Consider the following 23196-nt stretch of genomic DNA (forward strand, 5'->3'; position numbering starts at 1 on the left):
ACAACGGGAGTTGTGAGTGGCCATACCATCAGATGCTGAGGTAAATAAAGCATCTGGCAATCTGCCGGGGGCTCACCCTAATGAACGGCATACAACCCACAGCTGTTTGTTGCCTACCTCTCCCCGCTTCTAAGAGATACCAAGGTTTTTCTAATGTCACCACCTGTAGGGGAAAATCCTAGTGTTAGAGGTAGTGTTAAACGTGGTTACTTATTCCAAATTCTTAGTTCTTAAAGGTAACCACCAGACAATGATTGCCCCTAAACTCGTTCCATTTTCACATAATAGAAACTAAGTAACATTAACTAAATATTAGCAATAATGTTTAGCTGAAAGCCTATGTAAAAGTTCATTGTCTATGGCAACTATCAAGAACCAATGCCAAATGCAAATCAGCGTGCCAAATTTTCACAGAAGGATTATGGGTACAAACAGATTTTATCTTCTTTTTTTCTCTCCTTCATTTGTTTATACAGGAGAGAACATTCTCGGTTTACTAATCAACACTTCAGTTAGGAATCACTCGGTGATTCTTCAGCTCATTTCTTACAGGAGATTAGGCTAGAAGATGTTAATGATGTCTCCTGGCCTTAGAAACACAAACAAACAAAAAAAACCCTAAACATTATAGAACAACCTTAATCAGCCCACAAAAGAAAATATTGGCTCCTCTTGCATCTTTTTGCTCACTGAGAAATCAGTGCAGCTGATATCAGAAGGCACTATGGAAGAATGATGGGAACAGTATTTAGAACATAATCATCATGCAGGGATCTATCTAGTTCAATATCTTGCCTCTGACAGAGGTGATTATTAATCATCCTCAATTGGTAGTTGGAATCTCTCTCTCTCTCTCTCTCTCTGTCTCTCTCTCTCACACACACACACACACACACAAAATGCACAGTACAGGTATAATACATAATACATCTGATGAAGCGGGTCTTTGCCCACAAAAGCTTATGCTCCAAAATACCTGCTAGTCTATAAGGTGCCACGGGACTTCTTTTTGTTTTTGAAGATACAGACTAACTTGGCTACATCTCTGATAGTACAAGTTGAATCTCTAGTCCAGCAACATCTGGCATCCACCATGATTTTAATTTTTTGTCTGTCCTCTTATTATGAATGTGGCCACATTTCCTGTGGTCCCATAAAGTTTGCTTACAGACCCCACTCCTGGCTCTCAGAGTTCCATGCTGTTATTTAACTCTAATTTGTCCCTAAATGTCTTCTAAGAGCCCCATAGGAATTGGGAGCATTGGTAATGCAGCTAGACAATACTGACTTCCTATGGTCGGACAAATTCTCTTGTTTGGCTTCGGTAAGGTCCCCAGGGCGCCAGAATAGAGAAGTTTAATTTGTAATGGATGGAAAGCACAGAGAGTTTCAACCTGTATTACACATCACAGATTACGGATTACCTCATTAAATTTTTTTGTTGTGTTAAAAAGGGATGATATATTTTTTCTGGCCACATCTACATGGAGCCCTGCTGCTGCCACAAGCGTGATGCAAGTGAGGGCTCTCAAAAATGCAAATGGATGCCCATTTGCATATGCTCATGGCTAATTTGCAGAATCCTGTGAGAGTGCCCTGCTGGCAGAGGCTGCTACTGGCAGAAAACAAGCCAGACAGACATGGTTCTGTCAGCAAAAACCCACTTTGTCGGCAACCCCTTATCCTGTGTAGGCTCTGTGTACACACATGGCCTCTTTGTTTTCTCCCTCTGAGCCAGAATCTGGTCCATGTCAGATATTGTCCCTTTTACCCCCTGACTATTTAAGTTTTCATAATAGCTTTTCATGGAGGAACTTTGTTAAAGCCTTTTAGAAAGTAACAGATAAAGTCAGCTAGTATTAGTCTTAGACGTCATCCACTATATTAATGAGATAGTAAAAAAAAATAGTAATTTTGAGAGAAATTATTTCCTTTTATTAAAAAAAATGGCATTCCAAGCCTGAAGGTAATTGATAGCACTATTGCCAGTTTCATTCTGGAATCTTCGTCCCTAAAGGAAACAGTGTAAGTTTTCAAGGTCCAGCTTCATGGATTCATAGACTTCAAGGCCAGAAGGGACCAGTGAGATCACCCCATTGGACCTCTTATACAACAGAGATAATAGTATTTCCCCAAAATAATTCTTAGCAGTATACCTTTTAGAAAAAGCTCCATTCTTGATTTTAAAAATGGCAGCAATGGAGAATAGCAGACTTTTATATTTTTCCAGTGATTAGTTGCCCTGCTAATAATGTACAACTTATTTCCATTCTGAATTTATTTAGCTTCAACGTCCAGCTTTTGGATCACATTACACCTTTTTCTGCTAGACAAAAGAGCCCACTCTTAAATATTTGGTTCCAGTGTGCTTACTTATACACTATAATCAAGTCACGCCCCAGCATGCACTTTGTTAAACTAAATAGATTGAGCTCCTTGAGTCTATCACTATTAGGCAGGTTTTCTAATCTTTCAAATCATTCTCATGGATCTTCTCTGGACCTTTTTCAATTCATCAACTTCCTTCTCTATCTATCTTCTTTCTCTGCCTTGTTGTGAACAAGACACGAGAAGTCATTCTTCCACTCTATTCTGCACTGGTTAGGCCTCGGCTGGAGTATTGTGTCCAGTTCTGGGCACCACAGTTCACGAAAGATGTGGAGAAATTACAGAGGATACAGAAAAGAGCAACAAGAATGATTAAAGGTCTGGAGAATGTGACTTATGAAGAAAGGCTGAAAGAATTGGGCTTGTTTAGTTTGGAAAAGAGAAGATTGAGGGGGGACATGATAGCGGTTTTCAGGTATCTAAAAGGGTGTCATAAGGAAGAGGGAGAAAACTTGTTCTTTTTGGCTTCTGAGGATAGAACAAGAGGCAATGGACTTAAACTGCAGCAAGGGAGATTGAGGTTGGACATTAGGAAAAAGTTCCTAACTGTCAGGGTGGGCAAACACTGGAATAAGTTGCCAAGGGAGGTTGTGGAATCTCCATCGCTGGAGATTTTTAAGAACAGGTTAGATAGATGTCTATCCGTGATGGTTTAGACAGTACTTGGTCCTGCCATTGGGGCAGGGGGCTGGACTCGATGGCCTCTCGAGGTCCCTTCCAGTCCTTATATTCTATGATCCTATGATTCTAATTGTGGGCACCAGAATTGGACACAAGATTGCAATAGCAATTGTGCTAGATCCAAATATTAGAGGTAAAATAACCTCTCTACTCTCCGAGATTCCCCTATTAAAGATTCCAAAGGTCCATTAGTCTTTTTGAAAACAGCATGGCATTGCTCGTGTTAAGCAGATTATTCGCCACAATCCCTTAATCTTTTCCAGGGACACTGCTTCCAGTGACAGAGTCCTGAATCCTTTAAATGTGCCTATATTCTTTCTTTTATATGCATGTATTTGACTATATTACAAGGCATATTGCTTACATGCACCCAAATTGTCAAAGAATCTGGACTGTGCATATCATTGACCTGCCTTAACATTATTATTTACCTTATTACTTTATTAACCTTTTTCTTTACTCTCCCATTTTGGGGTGATCTGCAAACCTTGAGTGATTTCTTTTTTCTTTCAGCTCATAAACAAACGTGGTCAAGTACTGGAATAAGTTGCCAAGGGAGGTTGTGGAATCTCCCTCGCTGGAGATATTTGAGAACAGATTAGATAGATGTCTATCAGGGATGGTGTAGATAGTGGTCGGTCCTGCCGTCGGGGCAGGGGACTGGACTCGATGGCCTCTCGAGGCCCCTTCCGGTCCTAGTGTTCTATGGTGTTGTGATTCTATGATGTTTAACAGTGTAGTGCCAAGAATCAGTCTCTGTGGGACCCAACTGGAAACACAGGAGTTTGGTGAGGATCTTCATTCACAATCACATTTTTAGACCTATCAGCTAGCTTTAATCCATGTAATGTCTCCCATGTCACTTGTATATCATTCTAGTTTTTTAATCTAGACATTTTGAAGTACCAAATCAAATATCTTATAAGACTAAGACTAATACATCCACACTATTCACTTAATCAAACATGTAATCTCTTCAAAGAAAGATATCAGGTTAGTTTAAGAGGCTCTATTTTCCATAAACCCATGTGGATTGGTAATAATTATATCAGTCTCCTTTGTTTTGTATTGAGCTTTGTGTCAGCTGCTCCATTATCTTATCAATGTTAGATTGATAGACCTATAATTACCTGGATCATTCTTTTACTCTTTTAAAATATTGTCACAATATTAGCATTCTTCTAGTCTTCTGGAACTTTCCTAGTGCTCCAAAATGTATATAAAATCTACATAGATTTTCCAGTGTGCTCCTCAAAGAGCTCTTCTAAAATTCTTGGATGACCAGTCACTCTCTTGACACAATGACTAACCAGAAGCACAGCAGACAGGGCTGCCCGGTGTCCCAGAAGCCCTGTCTGTCAACAAAGCCTCCCCCACCCCTGAACATGCAGACAAGCTTTCTGTCAACAGAGGCATTCTGCCTCATAGGGGAGTGGCAGAACGCTGTCAACAGAAGTGCTGTGTTCTGTCCACCTGATGTTGACAGAATGCCTTGGGTATGTGGAAGTTCTGCAGGTTTTTTACTTAGCTGTAATTTACCCCCTAAATGTTTTCTAAGGGTATGTCTACACTACAGAGTTATTCTGGAATATCTTATTCTGGAATTATTTGAAAATGAATTATTCTGGAATAATGCACTCACAGTGCAGGGCACGCCCAAATAAGCAAAAAATATTCTGCAATAGTGTGTCCACACATAAAAAAGCATAGTTTCAATTAAAGCTCCTGAAAGTACTGCTTCCAGGGGCTCTAATTCAAATACTATGTCTACACAACAGCATTATTTCAGACTAACATAATCTGGAATATTTTATTTCGAAATAGCTCCTATTCCCTGTCTATACCGCCCCTGTTCTGAAATACATATTTTGGAACAGGAACTATTCCTCACAAAATGATGTTTACAGAATTCAAAATAAGTCATCCACTATTTTGAAATTATTTCAAATAGCAGTCTTGCTGTACAGCTGCTCACAAAGCTATTTCGGAATAACAGCCATTATTCTGAAATAACTTTGCTGTGTAGAAACACCTACAGAGCCCAGTTAGTAGAGGAAGCATTGGTAATTTTGCTAGACAATATTGACCTCCTGTAGTCTGGCAAGTCTCTCGTTCAGCACCAGTCAGGTCCCAAGGGTATCAGAGTAGAGAGGTTCAATCTTCAGTGGAATGGAAAATGTGTTGTGTAAGAACACATACTCTGTTATTCAACTAAAGAACAGAAATATTTATTGAACATATGCCTTTTCTCCATTATAAAGGATAATTTTACTTTTCCATCTAGTAATGGGTCAACACCATTAATTTTGTTCTTAATACAGTTAAGAAAACTACTTATTTACCTTAACTCTGCTGGCCATATGTACTATTTTGTGTCCCTTTTCTACCCTTATACATTTTCTACTCTTCGTAGCTTCTGATACACATTTATAACAAAGCACTCTTTTTCATCAGAAGAAGGGTCAGGAGGTCTTGGAAAAGACCCCTCTGGCTTATTAACACCAGTGTTTGTTCACACATAGATTTAGCATTAGCCTGAATAATTTTAATTTAGCATGGTTTTGAAATTGAAGTGAATTTTGTTAATTTTACATAAACCTGTTTGAGATAGGGAGTTTTCAGTCCAAAACTCAATGCAAAACCAAGAGAAAATGCTCACAGAAAATCTGGAGAAGACAAACTGCTGAGTTTAGCACAAATACTTCAGCAAAGAGCCATTTATTGCTTTTTTCTGCACTACAAAATTTATAGATTTATCATTTCAGGTTCCCTTTGAATCTCTGACAAATTCTAAAAGAGGTCTAATGTATCATTAAAGAACCAATGACCTGGCATTGTGTTGGTTATTACCATAATGCAGAGGAACCTGTGAGGCATTAGATGTTTTCAATTCCATCTGAAGTCAGTGGTCACCTTCTAATAACTTCTATTGACAGACAGGGTGGTCAGCTCCCTAACTTTTTGCTACACATTTACTTCTTCCAATTGATCTAATTTCATCCACTCTGAAGTGTAGGTTCCCATTATCTACCTTTAAAGCAATCTATGTTTAAGAATGCCAACGTATATTAGCCATTTTAGAAATATCTTCTCCCTAGCATTTTATATATGAGGATTGAACTTAGAAACATTTACTTTTTATTCTAATTATGCTCCTTATAATTCTCATTTTATTTTTATTTGTGAAAAATTATTGATGCAAACATGAATTTATTGCTGCTAAAAAGGTACTGTCTTTTTTTAAATGGACAAAATGAGATTATATTCCAAATCTAAGGACAGTGTGGTAAGCGAATCCACCAAAAGACACCTATAGTTTTTAAATCTGCACCCTTACAGTAGGGGCAATTTAAAGATGAGAGAAAAACAGCAGTCACTCTAACTAGCTATTAAATTGTAGTCCTTTGCATCTCTTACTCATAAGAAATGCAGCTGATCTTCCAGGAAGAAGTTATATCATGGCTGATACCCCATCCCACCAGCTTTTTACAACACTTACAAACACTATTACAGGTTGCACTCCTCTTAGCCCATCACACTCTCATATGGCAACGTCCTTAATCCAGCATGATTTTAGTTAGCTAGATATCCACTTATCATGGGTGTGGCCAAGTTTCCCATGTTCCCAAAAAGTTTGTTTACAGCTACCAGTTCTGGCTCTTAGTGTTCTGTACTGTTATTTAGCTCTAATTTGCCCCTAAGTATCTTCTAAGAGCTCTGTAAGCAGTGGAGTGTTGATAATGCTGCTAGAGAATATTGATCTCCCTTGGTCCAGCAAATTTTCTCCTTCAGCATGGGTCAGGTCCCAAGGATGCTGGATTAGAGAGATTCAACCTGTACCATCTCAACATTGTTCTGAAAGCAAGCCTTCCCAGAATACATTTACACAACAGAGAAAAATGTGTAGCAGCCAGTGCTAGACAACTTAGGGTCATGGGTCTTGGACTGTGAGGCTGTTTCACTTCCTGGACTGGTTCTAGGAGGGAGGGGTGGGAGGATGTAAGGTGGGAGGATGGACATGCTCAGGTTCCAATCCCAGTCTGGAAGTCTACACAGCAATGAAACAGACCTGCTGCCCAAATCTCAGGAGCCTAAGTCAGCTGGCATGACTGAGCTGTGGGCATCTTGCTGTTGTGTAAATATACCCCTAATGTGTTTACGTATTCTGTCTCTTCTCTTCTTACTAGCTTCACAATGCTCACTTTAGACAGAGGAAATAGAAGTAACTAGACTATTATTTGAATGAGAAAGGGTGAGATGGTCACAGGAAATGGTCCAGAGATGGTATGATACAAAGGAACACACAGGACTGAGATATTACTCCTTCCTAGGACTGTATTAATCGGTTTCAGTTGCATGTTGGAACAAAACACTACTTTGCTCTAGAATTTTTTTCTCTAAAAAGCATTAAGAAGACTGCAGGTGAATATTGCTGAGGATGCTCTGCTAAACACAACAAAGACAAAAATGCATGTTCAAACAATAAGAATGTGTGCAAGATGAAGTTTATAAGATGTAGTTCAAAAGCAAAGGCCTATTTGAGCAAAGCTTTAAATGTGTTATCTTCATTTCATGGTTTGAAAATATGCAGATGTAACTGTGCCTACATAAACTGGATACAGCTGAAGTACTGGAGTGATCGTTTAAGTGTGACCAGTAAGGTACCTTTTAAAAATTACAATAATAACATACGGCATTTTTGCCCTCTTCGCCCATTCTGTATCTCGCATAGCCAAAACTGGTTCCTAAGTATGAGAGAGGATTTTTTCCATTTTAGAAAAAAAAAATGAAAAATAAAATTCCTTGCTCACTGAAGGAAATTAAAAGAAAATCAATATTCTTTCTGAAAAATAAGGGCACTGATTTCTATTGATAACTGCATTTAAATTTTTTTCAGCTTGGCTTATACTGTATACAACGTTCATATAAATTTGGTATATAAAATTCCTGAGAAGAATTTACAATATATTTTTAGAACCATATAACTTTTGATCACTTCTGAAAAAAATCCAAAAGCAAACAATCTTTGTCTTTTAATATAAAATTACTTTAAAACTAAATATGTTTAACATATTAAAACCATTTCCATCAGATACATGATTTGTTCTCCAAACAGAGCAATATTTCATTAAATATTAAGAACGGTTAGACTATGTTATAAGCTTTACCTAATAAAAGTAGTAGGGTATTTCATTTCAATGTTTAACTCAAAAGGAAAACCAGAGTATAAAAAAAATGCTACTGTATGACAAAATGAGAGTGGTTGGTGTTGGTATAAAGAAAAGCTTTTGAATGAGATTAAAATGTCTGATGCAGACATGAAAATGCATGCATGAATGGAGAAAGCATTAATGCTTTTTAATATGAACCATCTGAGTGTCACTGAATTTCATTGCACAGTGCTTTGTTTTCTTGAAAGCAATTATGAGTAAAAATAATTACGCTCAAGTAACTGTACAAAATCTGCACACTAATATATTTTAAAACTTCAAATAAAACTACTTTGCCATTTGAAAAATTAAATCAACATAAAAATGAAGGGTAAAGTCAATTACTCCATATGTATTTAAATTTGAAACACATATTGCAGGCAGGCGGTACCTTCTATATGAATTTTTAAACATGTAAATTCTTTTCCCCATCTTAAAAGCCATATGATAATTTAATTTGAAAAAGCAAATGACAACAAAATCTCCACAGAAGCATGCACAATATAATACTTGTAAACCTAAGGTAGACCAAACTTGTAAACAATCAATCAAATAGAAAGTTTAGAGAAGTTGTATACATACATAAAGACAATGCATCAAAAGGAAACTCTACTCAGAAAACCCCCAGAATTACAAAGACTGTATAAAAGCATAACTGTAAAGACAGACATAAAACCTAACACACTGCCTTCCATAAATTCTTCCAGAAGACACCATTAAATAATAATCAAGACCCAGCGTGGAAAGCTGCCGACAGTGGCAAATCCTATTTTTTGTTGTTTGAGAGTCTTCTAACTCATTTAGACTTATAAGAATAGGCTCACCTGTACTGCGTTGCACCAGGTATGGGGACAACTGCACTCCGACCTCTCCCCTGTGGTCCCTTTTGGCTTAGCCAGAGTTTTATGGGGGCTCTTCCGCACACTGTCCCACATAGTAATGCACTTACTCCTGTTCTGGTTCAGGCTCAAAGGTCCTGAAGAGGGCACAGTCTGAGAATTATAATAGAGCCCCTGGCTGTTCTGTTGCCAACCACAGGTGCAGTGGGCATCCCTCATCAATGAAGGCAAACTTCTGCCAGCATCCATCCCATCAGACCCCCTGCAGCAGCTGTGTTGCTTAGTAAGGTATGCATTCATGCTGCACTGATGTCTAGTGTTTCCCTTGGCCAGCTTTGATCAAAGCTTTTCTCTTCTTAGCAGACGTAAAGTCCTTTTTTGTGAACCCTTCAGTACCTTTGACAGCTGTTATAAGCAGTGCATCGTGGGAGCACAGAGAGCAGAGCTGCACAGCATTATCTGCTGGCTGGTAGCTCTTTGTCAATAGATGACTCAACTCTCAGAGCAACTTGACAGCATCCCTGCTTCAGGCAGAAGCAATCAATGCTCCACACAGCTGGGATACAAGGCTGTACACTCTGTTACAAACCCATCGCAGGATGACAAACCATAGTGGAAAAACAGGCTTGCAATTTTCATTTTAATTTAGCATTTTCCTAGCCTATACTGGCAACACACAGGCATGTACTGAAGCAGATATACATGTAACCTTTACAAGAAAGATGCTTCCCCCTGAATCAGTTAGCATCTAAAAATAAGAGTAACAAAATATTTTATAATATACATTTCTGATGAATGACACACAATAACAAACATAAGACTCTTTTTACAAAATTACATCAGGAGAGGACATAGATAATGAGTTCTTAAGGAATACTATGTACACTAAATACTACACTGTAAGAAACATATTATATTGTTTATAAAAGGCACCTAAGGTTAAAAGGCAAAATTAAAGGTCTTTACTTGAAACTTTTAGTAAAGTATTATAAAATGGCCATGCAGAGCTTCAGCAGCACATGTACTACAATAGATAAGGAAGGAAAATTATGTCCTTCATTGTTTGTGAATTCACTTCAAATAGGAAAATAAGGTATTATTATTAAATGAATTGCTGAGTGTTGCTTATTGAAATGTTCTTGTCACTTTAGAGCTGAGTTCTCAGCATTTTAAACCTAATTGTGTTATCAATAAAAGCAGTGTAAAGCAGAAAAAAATCCACTGAAGTCAAAAAGGTTAAACAACAGGAGATCTGGAGTAAAATTTTCAAAAGCACCCAAGTGATTAGGAGACAAAGTTGAGTTTTAAATGTGCCTTAGTCCTTTAGGAGCTAATTAAAAGTCAGTGGGACTTAGGGGACTATGTCACTTTGAAAAATGGAACTTATGGGCTTTAGAAATTTTTGCTGTAGGCCTTATCTCAAATTCTTTCTAATTTTTACCAGACAAAGTTAAAGATTTTCATTACACGTACTGCACTGTGTCATGGAATGCTTTTAAACATAACCGATTTTAGTTTTCTACATTAAAACATAGCTCCTTACAAAAGAGATTTTGATTTAGTTAGCCAATGAGTCATCAGTAAAAATTGATACCACTGTTTTTAAAGAAAAACAATATTTTATCAGCAAAGTGACTCAAAACACTGTTTTTAGGGGCTAAAATGAGACTGACACCTCTTTATCAATAGTGGCAGTTTTTTCTGAGTCACAACACATGACAAATCTCTTTGGACATTATATTTGACACATAAGAAAATGTATAAAGTTGCTTAAAGCCTTTTGTATGTAGCTTATCAAAATTCTTGTTTTGACACACATGCACAAGTGTAGACTCAACTGACAAAATCTTCAACTGGCAGAAGCTGGGAAAGCTCTGTTTACCTCAATTTGTACTCATGTACATAGAGTTACACACTGGCATAGTTGGAGTTTAAACAGTGTATGGCTTTTTGAGTCCCAGAATTCAGCTAGAAGATCAGAAAAGCACTGCGCACAGAAAAAGTGAAGAGTGAAAATCATACACATAACCATTGCACTGAGAAAAGAGGCAGCATGGACTACAATGGAATAAAGACAAAGAAATGTAAGGTTTGCACTCTCAGACTGCGTCTAAAGTATGAGATAAATTCAAATGTATTAATATCAATTTTGTAATTGTGGAATTAATAAGTTTGAATTTGACTATCCTCACCACCCCACGTACTCCTCACAGAGTCGACTTGTTGCCACACTCAATTGACAAACATCGACTGTTGCAGTAGTGCATTGGGGGAACTTACCCCCTAGTTCCCTCATCCCTGTAGCATTCTGGGTAAGCTCACTGATCTTTCAAATTGTTTTCCCACATTGCACTGTCCTCATTCCCCTCCCATGGTAAGCAAACATCCATTTTTCCCGTTGGAAGGAAGGAAACGTAGGGCATCCAGAGAGATGGGAAAAAAGTTTCCAGAAATGTCTTTCTTCTGTAGCTGAATTCTCAACTGGCCCCTCCCATCATTGCATCCGATCTCTGAAAATAATACGGGGGCCCGGACTGTATTCTCAAAGTTAGAAGAAACAAGACAGAAAAGTCAAGGAAAAAAGATTCTTGGCTTTCCCCTTCACTGCACAGATATTGCCAATACAGGTGATGGCAGTGAAATATCATACATTGAACTTATAACGCAATCAAGAATCTCAACTACCTCCCCTACCCCCATGTTTCTGAGGGCGTCAAACAGTGAGAACATGTTAGCAAAATGATTTTGTAACCAAAATATCAAGCCAGCAGGTATCTGCAATGGACAGCAAGCCCTTAAAAATATTTTTGGTTGGGTGTGGGGAGGCAGAGTGGGTACTGTGGTCTGCAGCTGCAGAGCTGCTTGGAATGTTGAAGTAGCTGAAGTAGTCCCCCTGACTATCTTAGCTGCCAGGGGAGACTTCCATTCCAGCAGCAGCAAGACTCCAAATATCTTAGCTGCTGGGAGCCCTCCAGTGGCTGGCAAGTCCTCAAATATCTTAGTCGCTCAGGGAGACTGTCCCCGAAGGCTGCAAGTTCCTGAATAGCTTTCCTGCCCTTGTAACCTTAAACAGACACAAGCTAGGACATGGTGCTGCCTGGCAGAATAGTCAGCACCGAACAGCAGCCACATCCTTTAATTGGGTCTGGGGCTACTCACATGATATAACTGAATGCGGAAAAGGCCCCAACTGTGTGGTGCCTGTGGGGGGAAAGAAGAGGGTTCATGCACAAATGTAAACCACTGAGAAGAAGATTCTCAGCATTTTTGCAAGCATGACCCCCACAACAGACTTTGTTGCCATGTGGTGCAGCAGGGCAGCAATTGGCAGAGGGGCAGCAGGCAGCGCACAAAAAAACAGGTGTAGAGACAGAACCACAAACTCCCTGCAGGGGATATTTGTAATGGGTAGATCTGCTCACAGCACTAACTGCAAAGAAAGAAAGACATTTCTCAGGCTGTCATACACACAGGAGCCCACAGCCACAGGCTTGCTGCTCCCGCTTTGAAATTCATGGTCTTCCTGTTACCTAATTCTGGCACACCTGGAGAACAGCAGACAGAGCTGAGCACTGAGGGCCATTATGGGTTACACACAGGACACTTGGAGGCTAATAAATTCAATTTTAAGATGTGGCACTTCCCCAGTGGCCTTAATCAAACTTCTGAATTTGAGCTTGATGCTATTCCCATCAGATAATGGCGACATTCCATTCTCGGTATCAGTGCTCCCAAAATCAAGCTAATAGCGTTTAAAGTGAAGACAGTCATGGTAATATTGAGCTAACTGCCTTACATTCAAATCTATCTTGTTGTGTTGATGCAGCCTCAAAGATGTGTGAATAGCCATGCATCTTCAGGTACTAGCAGAGGGGGGAACAACACTCCCTTCCTAGCAGCCAAAGTGGAAGAAAAAGAGGTTATATTCAAGAGAAGTCAGAGGAGGAGCAGCCTGGAACCCTGCTGGAGCTGGAGTCAGACACCAGCTCAAGCAAGGGTGTGGTCATCATCACCTTGAACTCAGGCTCCTCCAGTTAGGCAATGTCTAGGGTGTCCCTGGACCACTTTGAAGGACCCTCTGGTAACAAATCAACGCATCATGCGCTCCAGGCGGTTGGGGGCAGGCACTGATGGGGTGTGCCACAAGCCCTGCCAGGCCATCTGAGGCAGGACCTCATGCTGCACTCTCAGCCCATGCAACCATGTGCAAGGCAGCTTGATCCACCCAGTCCAAGCAGGCACCACCCAGGTGCTGCCAGGCCCATGGGAAGCCACACAAGCACTAGGGCCCTAAGCGGGGACTATCTTCCCCTGCCACAGCTCAACGTGGGCCAGCCATGAGGGGCAACAGCCTGAACCCAGACACACCACAGAGGGGTAGGGCTCTCAATTCATGGGTATGCCTGCAAGCAACAGAGAGCACCCACTCCAATGGACAGTGCTGTAAACTGCATGTGTGTGGGGACAGGGGGCCGGGAGGGTTGGGCTGTGCCTGGTTCACCTGCCACCCATATGGGGACCCATCGGTGGCTGGACCTCTCCCCCCACCCTTGGCCACTAGCCCATAGAGCAGGAGGGCAGAAGAGGCATGGTGGCCAACCCGATCCCCCTTCCCATCCATGATGCTGTGGAGGACACAACAGGTGGCCACCAGTTGGGGGACACTGTGCTCCCCCATGTCCAGCTGGGTCAAGAGACACCTAAACTGTCCCTTCAGGTGTCCGAAGGCACACTCAACTTGGTTACATGCTCAGGTGAGTTGGGCATTAAACAGGTCCTGGGTTGGGTCCAGGTGGCTGGTGTAGGGTCTCATGAGCCATGGCATGAGGTGGTAAGTGGCATTCTCCACCATGCAAAATGGCACATCCATGTCACCCACTTCTCCAGGAGGGTGCCGGGCCACATATGGGTGTCCTATCAGTTGAGAGCAAGGGTGAGCCAGGTTTAGAGCTCCAGAAAGGTGTCTTTCCACATTCAGAAGTTCTGGAGCCACTGCTGGTCATCCCACTACCTCATGACCAGCCAGTCTCACCAGTCGGCACTGATGTTGTACCTCCAGAGCTGCTTGATTAACCAAGGGGGAAAACAAAGGTGGGGCCCTGGGGCACCAAGGGCATGCTCCTTAATTCCAGTGTGCCCCCAGAAGAGGCAGAGGACAACTGAGATCAGCATGAGCAGCAGCTCAACAAGTGGGTGTAGGGCCCCTGCAAGCCCAGGGGATGCTGTGGCACCATGGCTATCTGGATGGTGCAAACTATGTTACAGAAAGTGTGCAAGCCCTGCAGTAGCTGTGCTGTCCCTCATGGAGGTAGACAAGCCTCAGCATGGGTAGGGAATGGTGTCGGGGGGGGGGTCTCTTTTAGGGCATGCTTGGCCAGGGCTCTTGAAAGGGACTGATGACCATGTGACCCTGTCTGATGAAGTTCTAGGACCTGTTCTGTTAAGAGTGTGGTCAAGCTGACTGTCGACAGAGCCAACTGCTTTTCTGATCTGCTTTTGTGTGTGGATGCACTATGTCAACAGATGTTTTCTTGGAAGAGCTCCTCCAACAGTAAAATTCTGTAACAGATAACTCTCATGTAGACATAGCTTCAATGACTACCTGTTCTGTTCATATATACCAGTTCAGATGGAAACACTTTTAGGAACAGGGAGGAAAAAAGCAACGCCACAACCATGGACAAATTCTGATCTAATTTACACTATCTCAAGTCTGGAATCACTCGATTCACAGTGGCATGGTTAAGATCAGAATATGCTTCACTGTCAAGTCAGTTGGTGGCATGGTATGATGCAACAATATACCTAATTTGCAGCACAATACATTTAGTTCTTTAGCCTGATTCTACATTTTATACAGCTTGTTACCAATAAAAGTGTTTAGAATCATTTGGACTAGCATTAAGGAAATCAGAAACATTTGTTTGTAAAAATGAGCAGGTCTCCATCACTGGAGATATGTAAGAGTAGGTCAGATAGACATCTATCACAGATGATCAGGGTGGTGCTTGGTCCTGCCATGAGAGCAGGGGACTGGACTCCATGACCTCTGAAGATCCCTTCCAGTTCTAGAGTTCTATGATTCTATGAAAAATGGTAAAAACCATCTCAGAAAGGACATTATGATAACTAATTTACAAATATAGCTATGAAAAACCGAACAAGACAAAAAACCTAATCCCTGCATTTTAAAGCACTTGGCAGTGATTTTAGCTATACAGCTGCGTAAATCATACAGGTAATCCCCAAGAAAATTTAAAATTGCTAAATTTTCTACACAAGTCTTTGTTACCAATACACTGTAATTCAATACGCTATCATCATATGTATTACTTATGCTGTGTCCCTCCATCTGGGCAAGGTTCTACCATGTTCTTCCCACCAGAATCTTGAAAATTCTATGACATCCTACAAAGCTCCACATGATTCTACCAAATTCTTTATGTTCTAGAACATCATACATTTCAAACCAGGGATGATAAGCATGCTGTTACGGAACTTAGCACCACATGATGATGTCTGCAATGGCACCCATCTTTGGTGAATCAGGTGTGAATGGACAGCTCCAGGAGGCAATTATTGCACTTTTTCCACACATCACACTCCTACCAACAGACAACATGTTTCTGTTTGTGTGGCTGAGATGTCAATTCCCAGCCCAGCTCACATTTGGCATTACCATAAACAAAGCTCAGGGGCAGACACTACAGAGAGTTGGTATCTACCTACAGGACCCTGTCTTCACACATTAGCAATTCCACTTTGCAGTGTAGACAATGACTGAACACAATCTATTATAAAATTTTGTGAATGCTGCTCCAATTTTTTTTTTCTTTTTTTCGCTTTGTGATGATAAAAAAACTTTGGACATGTATTACAACAAGTTTGGGTCTCGAGTTTTCTTCCCCCACCTTCTGCTTGCAAGTGGAGCTGCAGTGGGTCCTCTAGTTTCAGATTATTTCATATAAAAGAGGACATTTGCAAATATCATTTGATATTACAAATTTGCTTATTTAAAATAATTGAGGGCCTCTATGTTATTGTTATACTTCTCAAAAATATTTATGTAAATTAGGTATACATGCATGAACTATTTAACCAGTGAAGAAAAAGCATTTTCCTATCCTCTCCCAAAGATAGATGTTGTCACTGCATGTTTGAGATAGGCATATTTACATATTCCTACACAACAAACTGCTTGACAACCAGACAAGATAAATCCACTAATTGAAGTATTTAATTCCATCAGCTGTAACTGAACCATGGTCTTAAACATGGGATGATAGGCATTTCTGGAAGGACATGGATTAGCACTGTTCAAACACACATGTGCAACTATTATACTAATGTAATGAAAACAACTGGTCTACAAAACAAAACTAGATATGCAAACTGAAAAGAGTTTGACCCAGGACTGATTACAAAGAAAATATCATTCATTTGGGTTTAGAGACATTAAGACAGTTTAACAAATGGATTGAAAATGTTTAGTTGATAGTACTTAAAATTGGGCTATTCCCAATCTGCACATACACCAAAAATAAACAGAGAAGAATTTGCTTTGGGCAAACCTGTACATGCACGAAACAAAAAACAAACAACAGAGTTTGGAAAGGGAAGCTTGAAGCATGGGTGAAGATGATTTAGATGTAGGAACAGATTTTCCCCTCCAACCAAGTGTGCAACATTATGCAACCCATAAAAATACACAGTGGAAGAACTATAATAAATTCTAGACAGACCATAGATTGAAATAATATTTACAAGTCTTTTTGGTTCTACAGCCTCTAAAAATATTTTGATAGAAAAATAACAAGAGAAGTAATCAACATGACATTGTGTCTTCAGTTAGCCAAACATACTTTTTCTTTTCTTTCTAAAGAAAGTACAGTCTAAGTGAAGGACGAGGGGCACAAGGATGGTTTCTGATTAAGGCACTACTAGACAGACACAGGTGAAGTGGGCTCAATTTTTGGCTCTACCATAGACTTCCTATGTGACCTTGGGCAAGTCTCTTGGTCTTTGAGTCTTGGGTCCACCATTTATAAAATGGGGGCAATGCTTCCTTTAAGCAATATTTCCCCCAAGCACAAGTGATCTAGACTTGCTGCTTTAGAGAAGAAAGACTGGGGTTCTACTCTAGGCCTGACCTCTCCACATGAGATTGACATAAGGCTACATGCACTTTTGATTTGAAAGTACCCAGCCTAGCAGAAAACAAGTTCAAAGCAAATAGTTGGAAAATTTGTCCAAAGTCCCCCACAACAAATCTGTATTTTTATTGGCAGTTCTGTGGCATGCTGTGTGTTGGCCAAGAGCTGATGGACCTCAGATTTGAAGGTCTCAAACAGTTATTCCATATTTAGCCCTTTGCATTTCATGTGTCCCTCTGCATGTCCAAGCTCACTGCTTCCTAAGGGCAGCTACAGGAAGCATAGCATATACACATACACATGTACCCACCCTCAAGATGCATGGTGCATGCCCTAAAGTCAAGCATAATGATTGATAATTTAGAAGATATTATGAAAGACCAGTTAAAGCAAAGGAGGAGTTATCACATCTATGGAACAAACAAACCTCTCAACTAGGGTGATTATGTCAAAGTTAATTATATCAAATCAAGTTAGCCTGTGGTGCAAAACAGAGCATTAGGTTTACATATTTCATGTGAACAAGTATCAGAATCATAGAAGTTAGTAGTGAAAATACTGCTTACGTCATCCAGTACAGGGGTGGCCAGAATTTTTTTTTGAGGGGGGGCTGCTACTACTAGGATTTGGTAAGGGGTCATGGGCCACACTTTCCAATGATATTGATAGATGGGGTGTGGGGTCTCGGTCAAAGGTTGGATGCAGAACAGAGCTCAGGGTAAGAGACCAAGGTGCAGGAAGGGGTGTGGGGTCTCAGAGGGAGTTTGAGAGAAGGAGTGGGTAGTGACCTGGGGAAGGAGTGTGGAAGAAGGTGCAGGATGTGGGAAGGAGTTGTGACCAGGAGCAGGGGTGAAGCAGGTTTGGGTTGTGGCCTGGGGAAGTGGTTTGGGTTGTGAACTCTGTAGGAGACCAGAAACCTTGAGTCACAGCCTGGAGCAGGAATGCAGGAGGGGTGCAGAAGGTTTGGGTTGTGACTGGAGGCAGGGTACAGGAGGAAGTGCACAGGATTTAGGTTGTAACCTGGAGCAGGAGTGCAAGAAAGAGTAGAGGGTTTTGGCTGTTACATGGGGAGGGAGTTGGGTCTGGACTGGGATGGGGTGCCAGGTGCAGGCTCTGGCCAGAAGACACTTGCCCTAGGCATTTCCCAGCAAGCAGAACATCAGGACTCTCTGGCAGACTCCCTGCCTGCTGCTCTCCCAACTGCTGCTGAAAGCAGTCAGCTGCAGGGCCAGCCTATCTGCCTCTAGTGATGCATGCCATGGTAAGAAGGGGGCTCCACAAGCAACTTGCATCCACAAGCACAACTAGGGAACTCCCACTAGCCAATTTCCAGCCTTTGGGTGCTGTAAGGATGGTGCTGGAGGTGGGGCCACTGCACAGCGAGACACACACACACTGGCCCCAGCCGGTAGCCACTCTAAGCAGCATGGAGGGGTGTGGCAGGTAGGGAGCACTGGCCCACAAGATGTTGGAGGACCAAAGGGTCATGGTAAGGCAGATATGAATTTTAGCAGGGTGTATTTTGCCTGCCCTGGCCTAGTACATTCCCTGCCAATGCGGAATATTTCCTATAGTACTTGTGGACTTCAGGCCAGCAAAAACTACAGATGTTACACAGTTCATAAATTCAATCCCCAGAAGACAGATAACGCTTCGTTTTATTGCTTCAGATTGTCCAAGATTTGACAACTAGAACCACACATATTAGAGATCTTAAAGACCAAGCCGCTGCCACTGCCAACTGTTCCATAAAATCTCTTCCCTGAGTTTCTCTAGTTTGCAGTTTTGCACTGCTGCTGATCAAAAGGACATCGGAACACTTCCCACATTAGATTGGCAATATCTAAATCCCTAGCACAGTGGAAAAGATGCTGGTGATCAGTGAAAATTGCAGCTCTCAACTAACATTTTTCATTTAGGACTTTGTGATCATCACCTCAGTGTTAGGGGAGATATAATGGTCGCCCAGCAAAATGCCTAAGCCACTATCAGGAACTAGAATATTGATTATCATGCTCATTTCCAAAAGCAGCTTTATGGCCTTTGGAGCAGATTTAGCATAACTAGGCTAGCCTGGTGGGTGGGGGTGACTACAAAGATTGAACATGACCCCATGCCATCCTGTTAGGCTTTTCTTTTAAACTGCAGATATATGCATGTTAAGCAAACAGGAAGTCTAGCTATATTTGATTGCTGGTATGTAGAAACACAGCTGCACAACTAATGGCCTGAAATTGCTTCCTTATCAGCTTTAGGATGGGGGGGAGGGATGGCTAGACTGAGCCGCTACTGTAACACAAGCATAAAAATGGTAAAATATCTGAGTTGAGTGGACTCATTTGGTGACCTCAAGAAGGCTGACCACTGGAAATCTGTTGCTGACTACTCAAAGACCACGCCAGACTTTGGGTAACCATGGATTTGGGGTGCTCTTACCTACTGGGTATAGGTATATGTGTTTGAGACTAACTAAATAAAAGCTTTAAGTGAAAGCACTCATTTATACCAATCATTTATCACGTAGATGTCCTGTGTCCCCAGCTCTTTATTTTCTGACACTCTCTCAAAGGGTAGTTACCAAGACCTTTGGATTAGAGGGAAAAAAAAAAGGCTGGTAACACTAAAGGAGTCAACATCTCTTGCCAGCTGATAAGTTGAAATGCTGACTCTCACATACCTGTTTGAAGGTTGTGACCAAGATCCTGAACTGGCAGAAAAAGCAGTCTTGAAGCCAGGAACGGAAACAATGACTTCATATGCTTACAAACAGCCTAAACCATGTTTGTCAAAGTCTCTGATTCTTTCACGAGCAGGAATGGAACCTTTGCACTAGTTTCACATTCAGGTTCTTACTAACATGAGTGATCACCTATTGCTCCAAACTGTGATACTACAAGCTGAAAAGGGAAGTCTCTGAATAAAAACAAAGAAGGGAATCACAAGCTTGTTCAATGGAAATTAAAAGATATAGTGCAATAAGATAAATGCCTGTAAGTTGCATGATTTTTTTAAAAACTACCCTAACAGAGGCTCAAATAAAATATGCATGCCTAATTCAATATATATATGCATATAAATAAATGGCAAAAACAGTATCACCATGGCTAAACAACAATGTAAAAAAAGCAGTGGGAAAAGGCATTCTTTAAAAATTGAAAGTTAAATTACAAAAAAAAAGAGCAATTAGCAAAAGACTCAAAAATAAACAGCAAAAATTAAAAATTTAAGAACATCAGAAGCAAGAAGCCCATCAAATCATTGGTGGCGCCGCTGGATGATCAAAATCCTAAAGATCAGAGAGGTAGCCATGTTAATCTGTATCTTCGAGAACAACAAGAAGTCCTGTGGCACCTTGGCTACGTCTACACGTGAACCCTACATCGAAGTAGCCTATTTCGATGTGGTGACATCGAAATAGGCTATTTCGATGAATAACATCTAAACGTCCTCCAGGGCTGGCAACATCGATGTTCAACATCGACGTTGCACAGCACCACATCGAAATAGGCCCTGCGAGGGAACGTCTACACGCCAAAGTAGCACACATCGAAATAAGGGTGCCAGGCACAGCTGCAGACAAGGTCACAGGGCGGACTCAACAGCAAGTCGCTCCCTTAAAGGGCCCCTCCCAGACACACTTCCACTAAACAGCGCAAGATACACAGAGTCGACAACTAGTTGCAGACCCTGTGCATGCAGCATGGATCCCCAGGTGCAGCAGCAGCAGCCAGAAGCCCTGGCCTACAGGCTGCTGCACACGGTGACCATAGAGCCCCACAAGGGCTGGAGAAAGAGCGTCTCTCAACCCCCCAGCTGATGGCCGCCATGGAGGACCCCACTATTTCGATGTTGCGGGACGCGGATCGTCTACACGTTCCCTACTTCAACGTTGAATGTCGAAGTAGGGTGCTATTCCCATCCCCTCATGGGGTTAGCGACTTCGACGTCTCGCCGCCTAACGTCGATTTCAACTTTGAAATAGCGCCCAACACGTGTAGCCGTGATGGGCGCTATTTCGAAGTTGGCACCGCTACTTCGAAATAGCGTGCACGTGTAGACACGGCTCTTATCTGTTAGTCTATAAGGTGCCACAGGACTTCTTGTTCTCAAAGTCCTAAAGAAACACTCACAGAAGACAAGGTAACTACAACGAATCGAAATGAATTCTTCGCATCTGTCTGAACCACTGAGATTCCTGTACCTGACGCATTTGTTTGAAGAGACAAAACTGAGGAACTGTCCCAGATTGAGATGCCAGTCAAGGAGGTTTGGAAACAAATGGATAAATTTAAACAGCAGTAAGTCACCAGGACCAGATGGTATTCACCCAGGAGTTCTGAAGGAAACTGGATATGAAATTGTGTAATCCCAACTAAACATACAAAATAATGGGATTTAAATTAACTGTACCATACAAAAGAAAGGCCTTAGAGTCATTGTTACATGTTCTCTGAAAATATTTACTCAATTTGCACTGGCAGTTAAAAAAGTTAACAGACATGGAAAGACAGAAAGAATCCTAACACCGATACATAATTGTATTCTATGCTCTCTCGTTGAATGCCATATGAAGTTCTGGTCATCCTATCTATAAAAAAACTATATTAGAATTGGAGAAGGCAAAAAGAAGGGCAATAAAATTAACTACGGGTATGGAATGCTTTCTATATAAGTAGAGATTAAAAAAGGCTGTGACTTTTTAGCTTGAAAAAGAGATGACTAAGGAGGATATGATAGAGGTCTATAAAACAAGAATGGTGTGGGGAAAGTGAATAAGGAAATGTTATTTACTCCTTCATATACCACAGTACTGGGGTCAACACTGCAATTCATACGTAGCAGGTTAAACACAAACAGAAGGAAGTACTTCCTCCCACAATCCAGTGAAAATTACTGCCAGGGTATGTCATGAATACCAAAACTGCAGCTAGGTTCAAAAGTGAAAAAAATCATGGGGAACAGGTACATGAATGGCCATCTGCCAACAAGGTCAGAGATGCCACCCATGCTTTCTGACTAATTCTGTGACAGGACAAGGCACAAGTTACCTGACAAATTCCTATTCTGTTCATTCCTTATTTAGTACCTTCCATTGGCCACTCCTGGGAGACAAGATACTGGACTAAGTGGACCACTGTAGTATGTGAACACAGCAAAGTTAGTTATTTCAAAATAATTTGAAACCGTGGTCAGTTTATTTCAAAATTGGAAAACCTCATTACATGAGGAATAGCACCTATTTCACAAAAGATATTTTGAAATATAGATATAGATATATAGTAATAGGGGCTATTTTGAAATAAACTATTCCAGAATAGTTTATTTCAAAATAAAGTTGCTGTGTAGACATGGTATTTTGGATTAGAGCCTAGGGGAGCAGGCTGTAATATGAAATTGGCTGCATTGTGTGTGCACACACTATTTTGGAATAAGCTTTCCTTATTTGGGGTTTCCCTGTAGTGTATACACACTGTTCCAGAATAGTTTATTTTGGAATAACTCCAAAATAAGATATTTAAGAATAACTCTGTAGCTAAGGGTGAAAGTGTAGTTATCTGCCAGCTGGTTATTGATGAGAGCTGTGCTAATGCCATAGTATTATTACCACAGGGCAATCTTCTCCCAGTTCGGCTAGGTGAAATGACAACACCCTATTTTGTTTAATTTGGAGCTGTGGTCAAATAAAGTCACCCTATGGATTATTATTTTTGAACTAGAATAAAACATTTCTTCCTCTTATTTTCTGGTACACAAATTTAATAGCACAAGTGAATGTAAGTACTTCTGTCTACATTCATACAACTGCATTTTTCTGTGGTTGGTAGGTCTGTCTCTCTTGAAGAAGCCCTGAATTTCTATTAGAAGAGTACATTTTGTTATCTGGTAGCGCTGGAAAACAGGGGTTGCTGGATAATCAAATGTGTC

At 40.9% G+C, this 23196-nt stretch overlaps 1 protein-coding gene across 8 annotated transcripts in view; it reads right to left on the bottom strand.

Annotated features, from left to right (window-relative positions):
• The window catches only part of DLG2 (discs large MAGUK scaffold protein 2), a 1656639-nt gene that overhangs the window by 660440 nt on the left and 973003 nt on the right, over window positions 1–23196 (bottom strand). For 3 of the 8 annotated variants that reach the window (XM_074983558.1, XM_074983582.1, XM_074983527.1), the window contains exon 1: window positions 9104–9418. The exons of the other annotated variants lie outside the window; for them this stretch is intronic. In XM_074983558.1, coding sequence (XP_074839659.1) covers window positions 9104–9418 — 315 coding nt within the window. Of the gene's footprint in view, window positions 1–9103; window positions 9419–23196 lie in introns of those variants that run through there. 8 annotated transcript variants of the gene reach the window in all.

This window comes from Carettochelys insculpta, chromosome 1, assembly GCF_033958435.1.
Source record: "Carettochelys insculpta isolate YL-2023 chromosome 1, ASM3395843v1, whole genome shotgun sequence".
Taxonomy (NCBI): Eukaryota; Metazoa; Chordata; order Testudines; family Carettochelyidae; genus Carettochelys; species Carettochelys insculpta.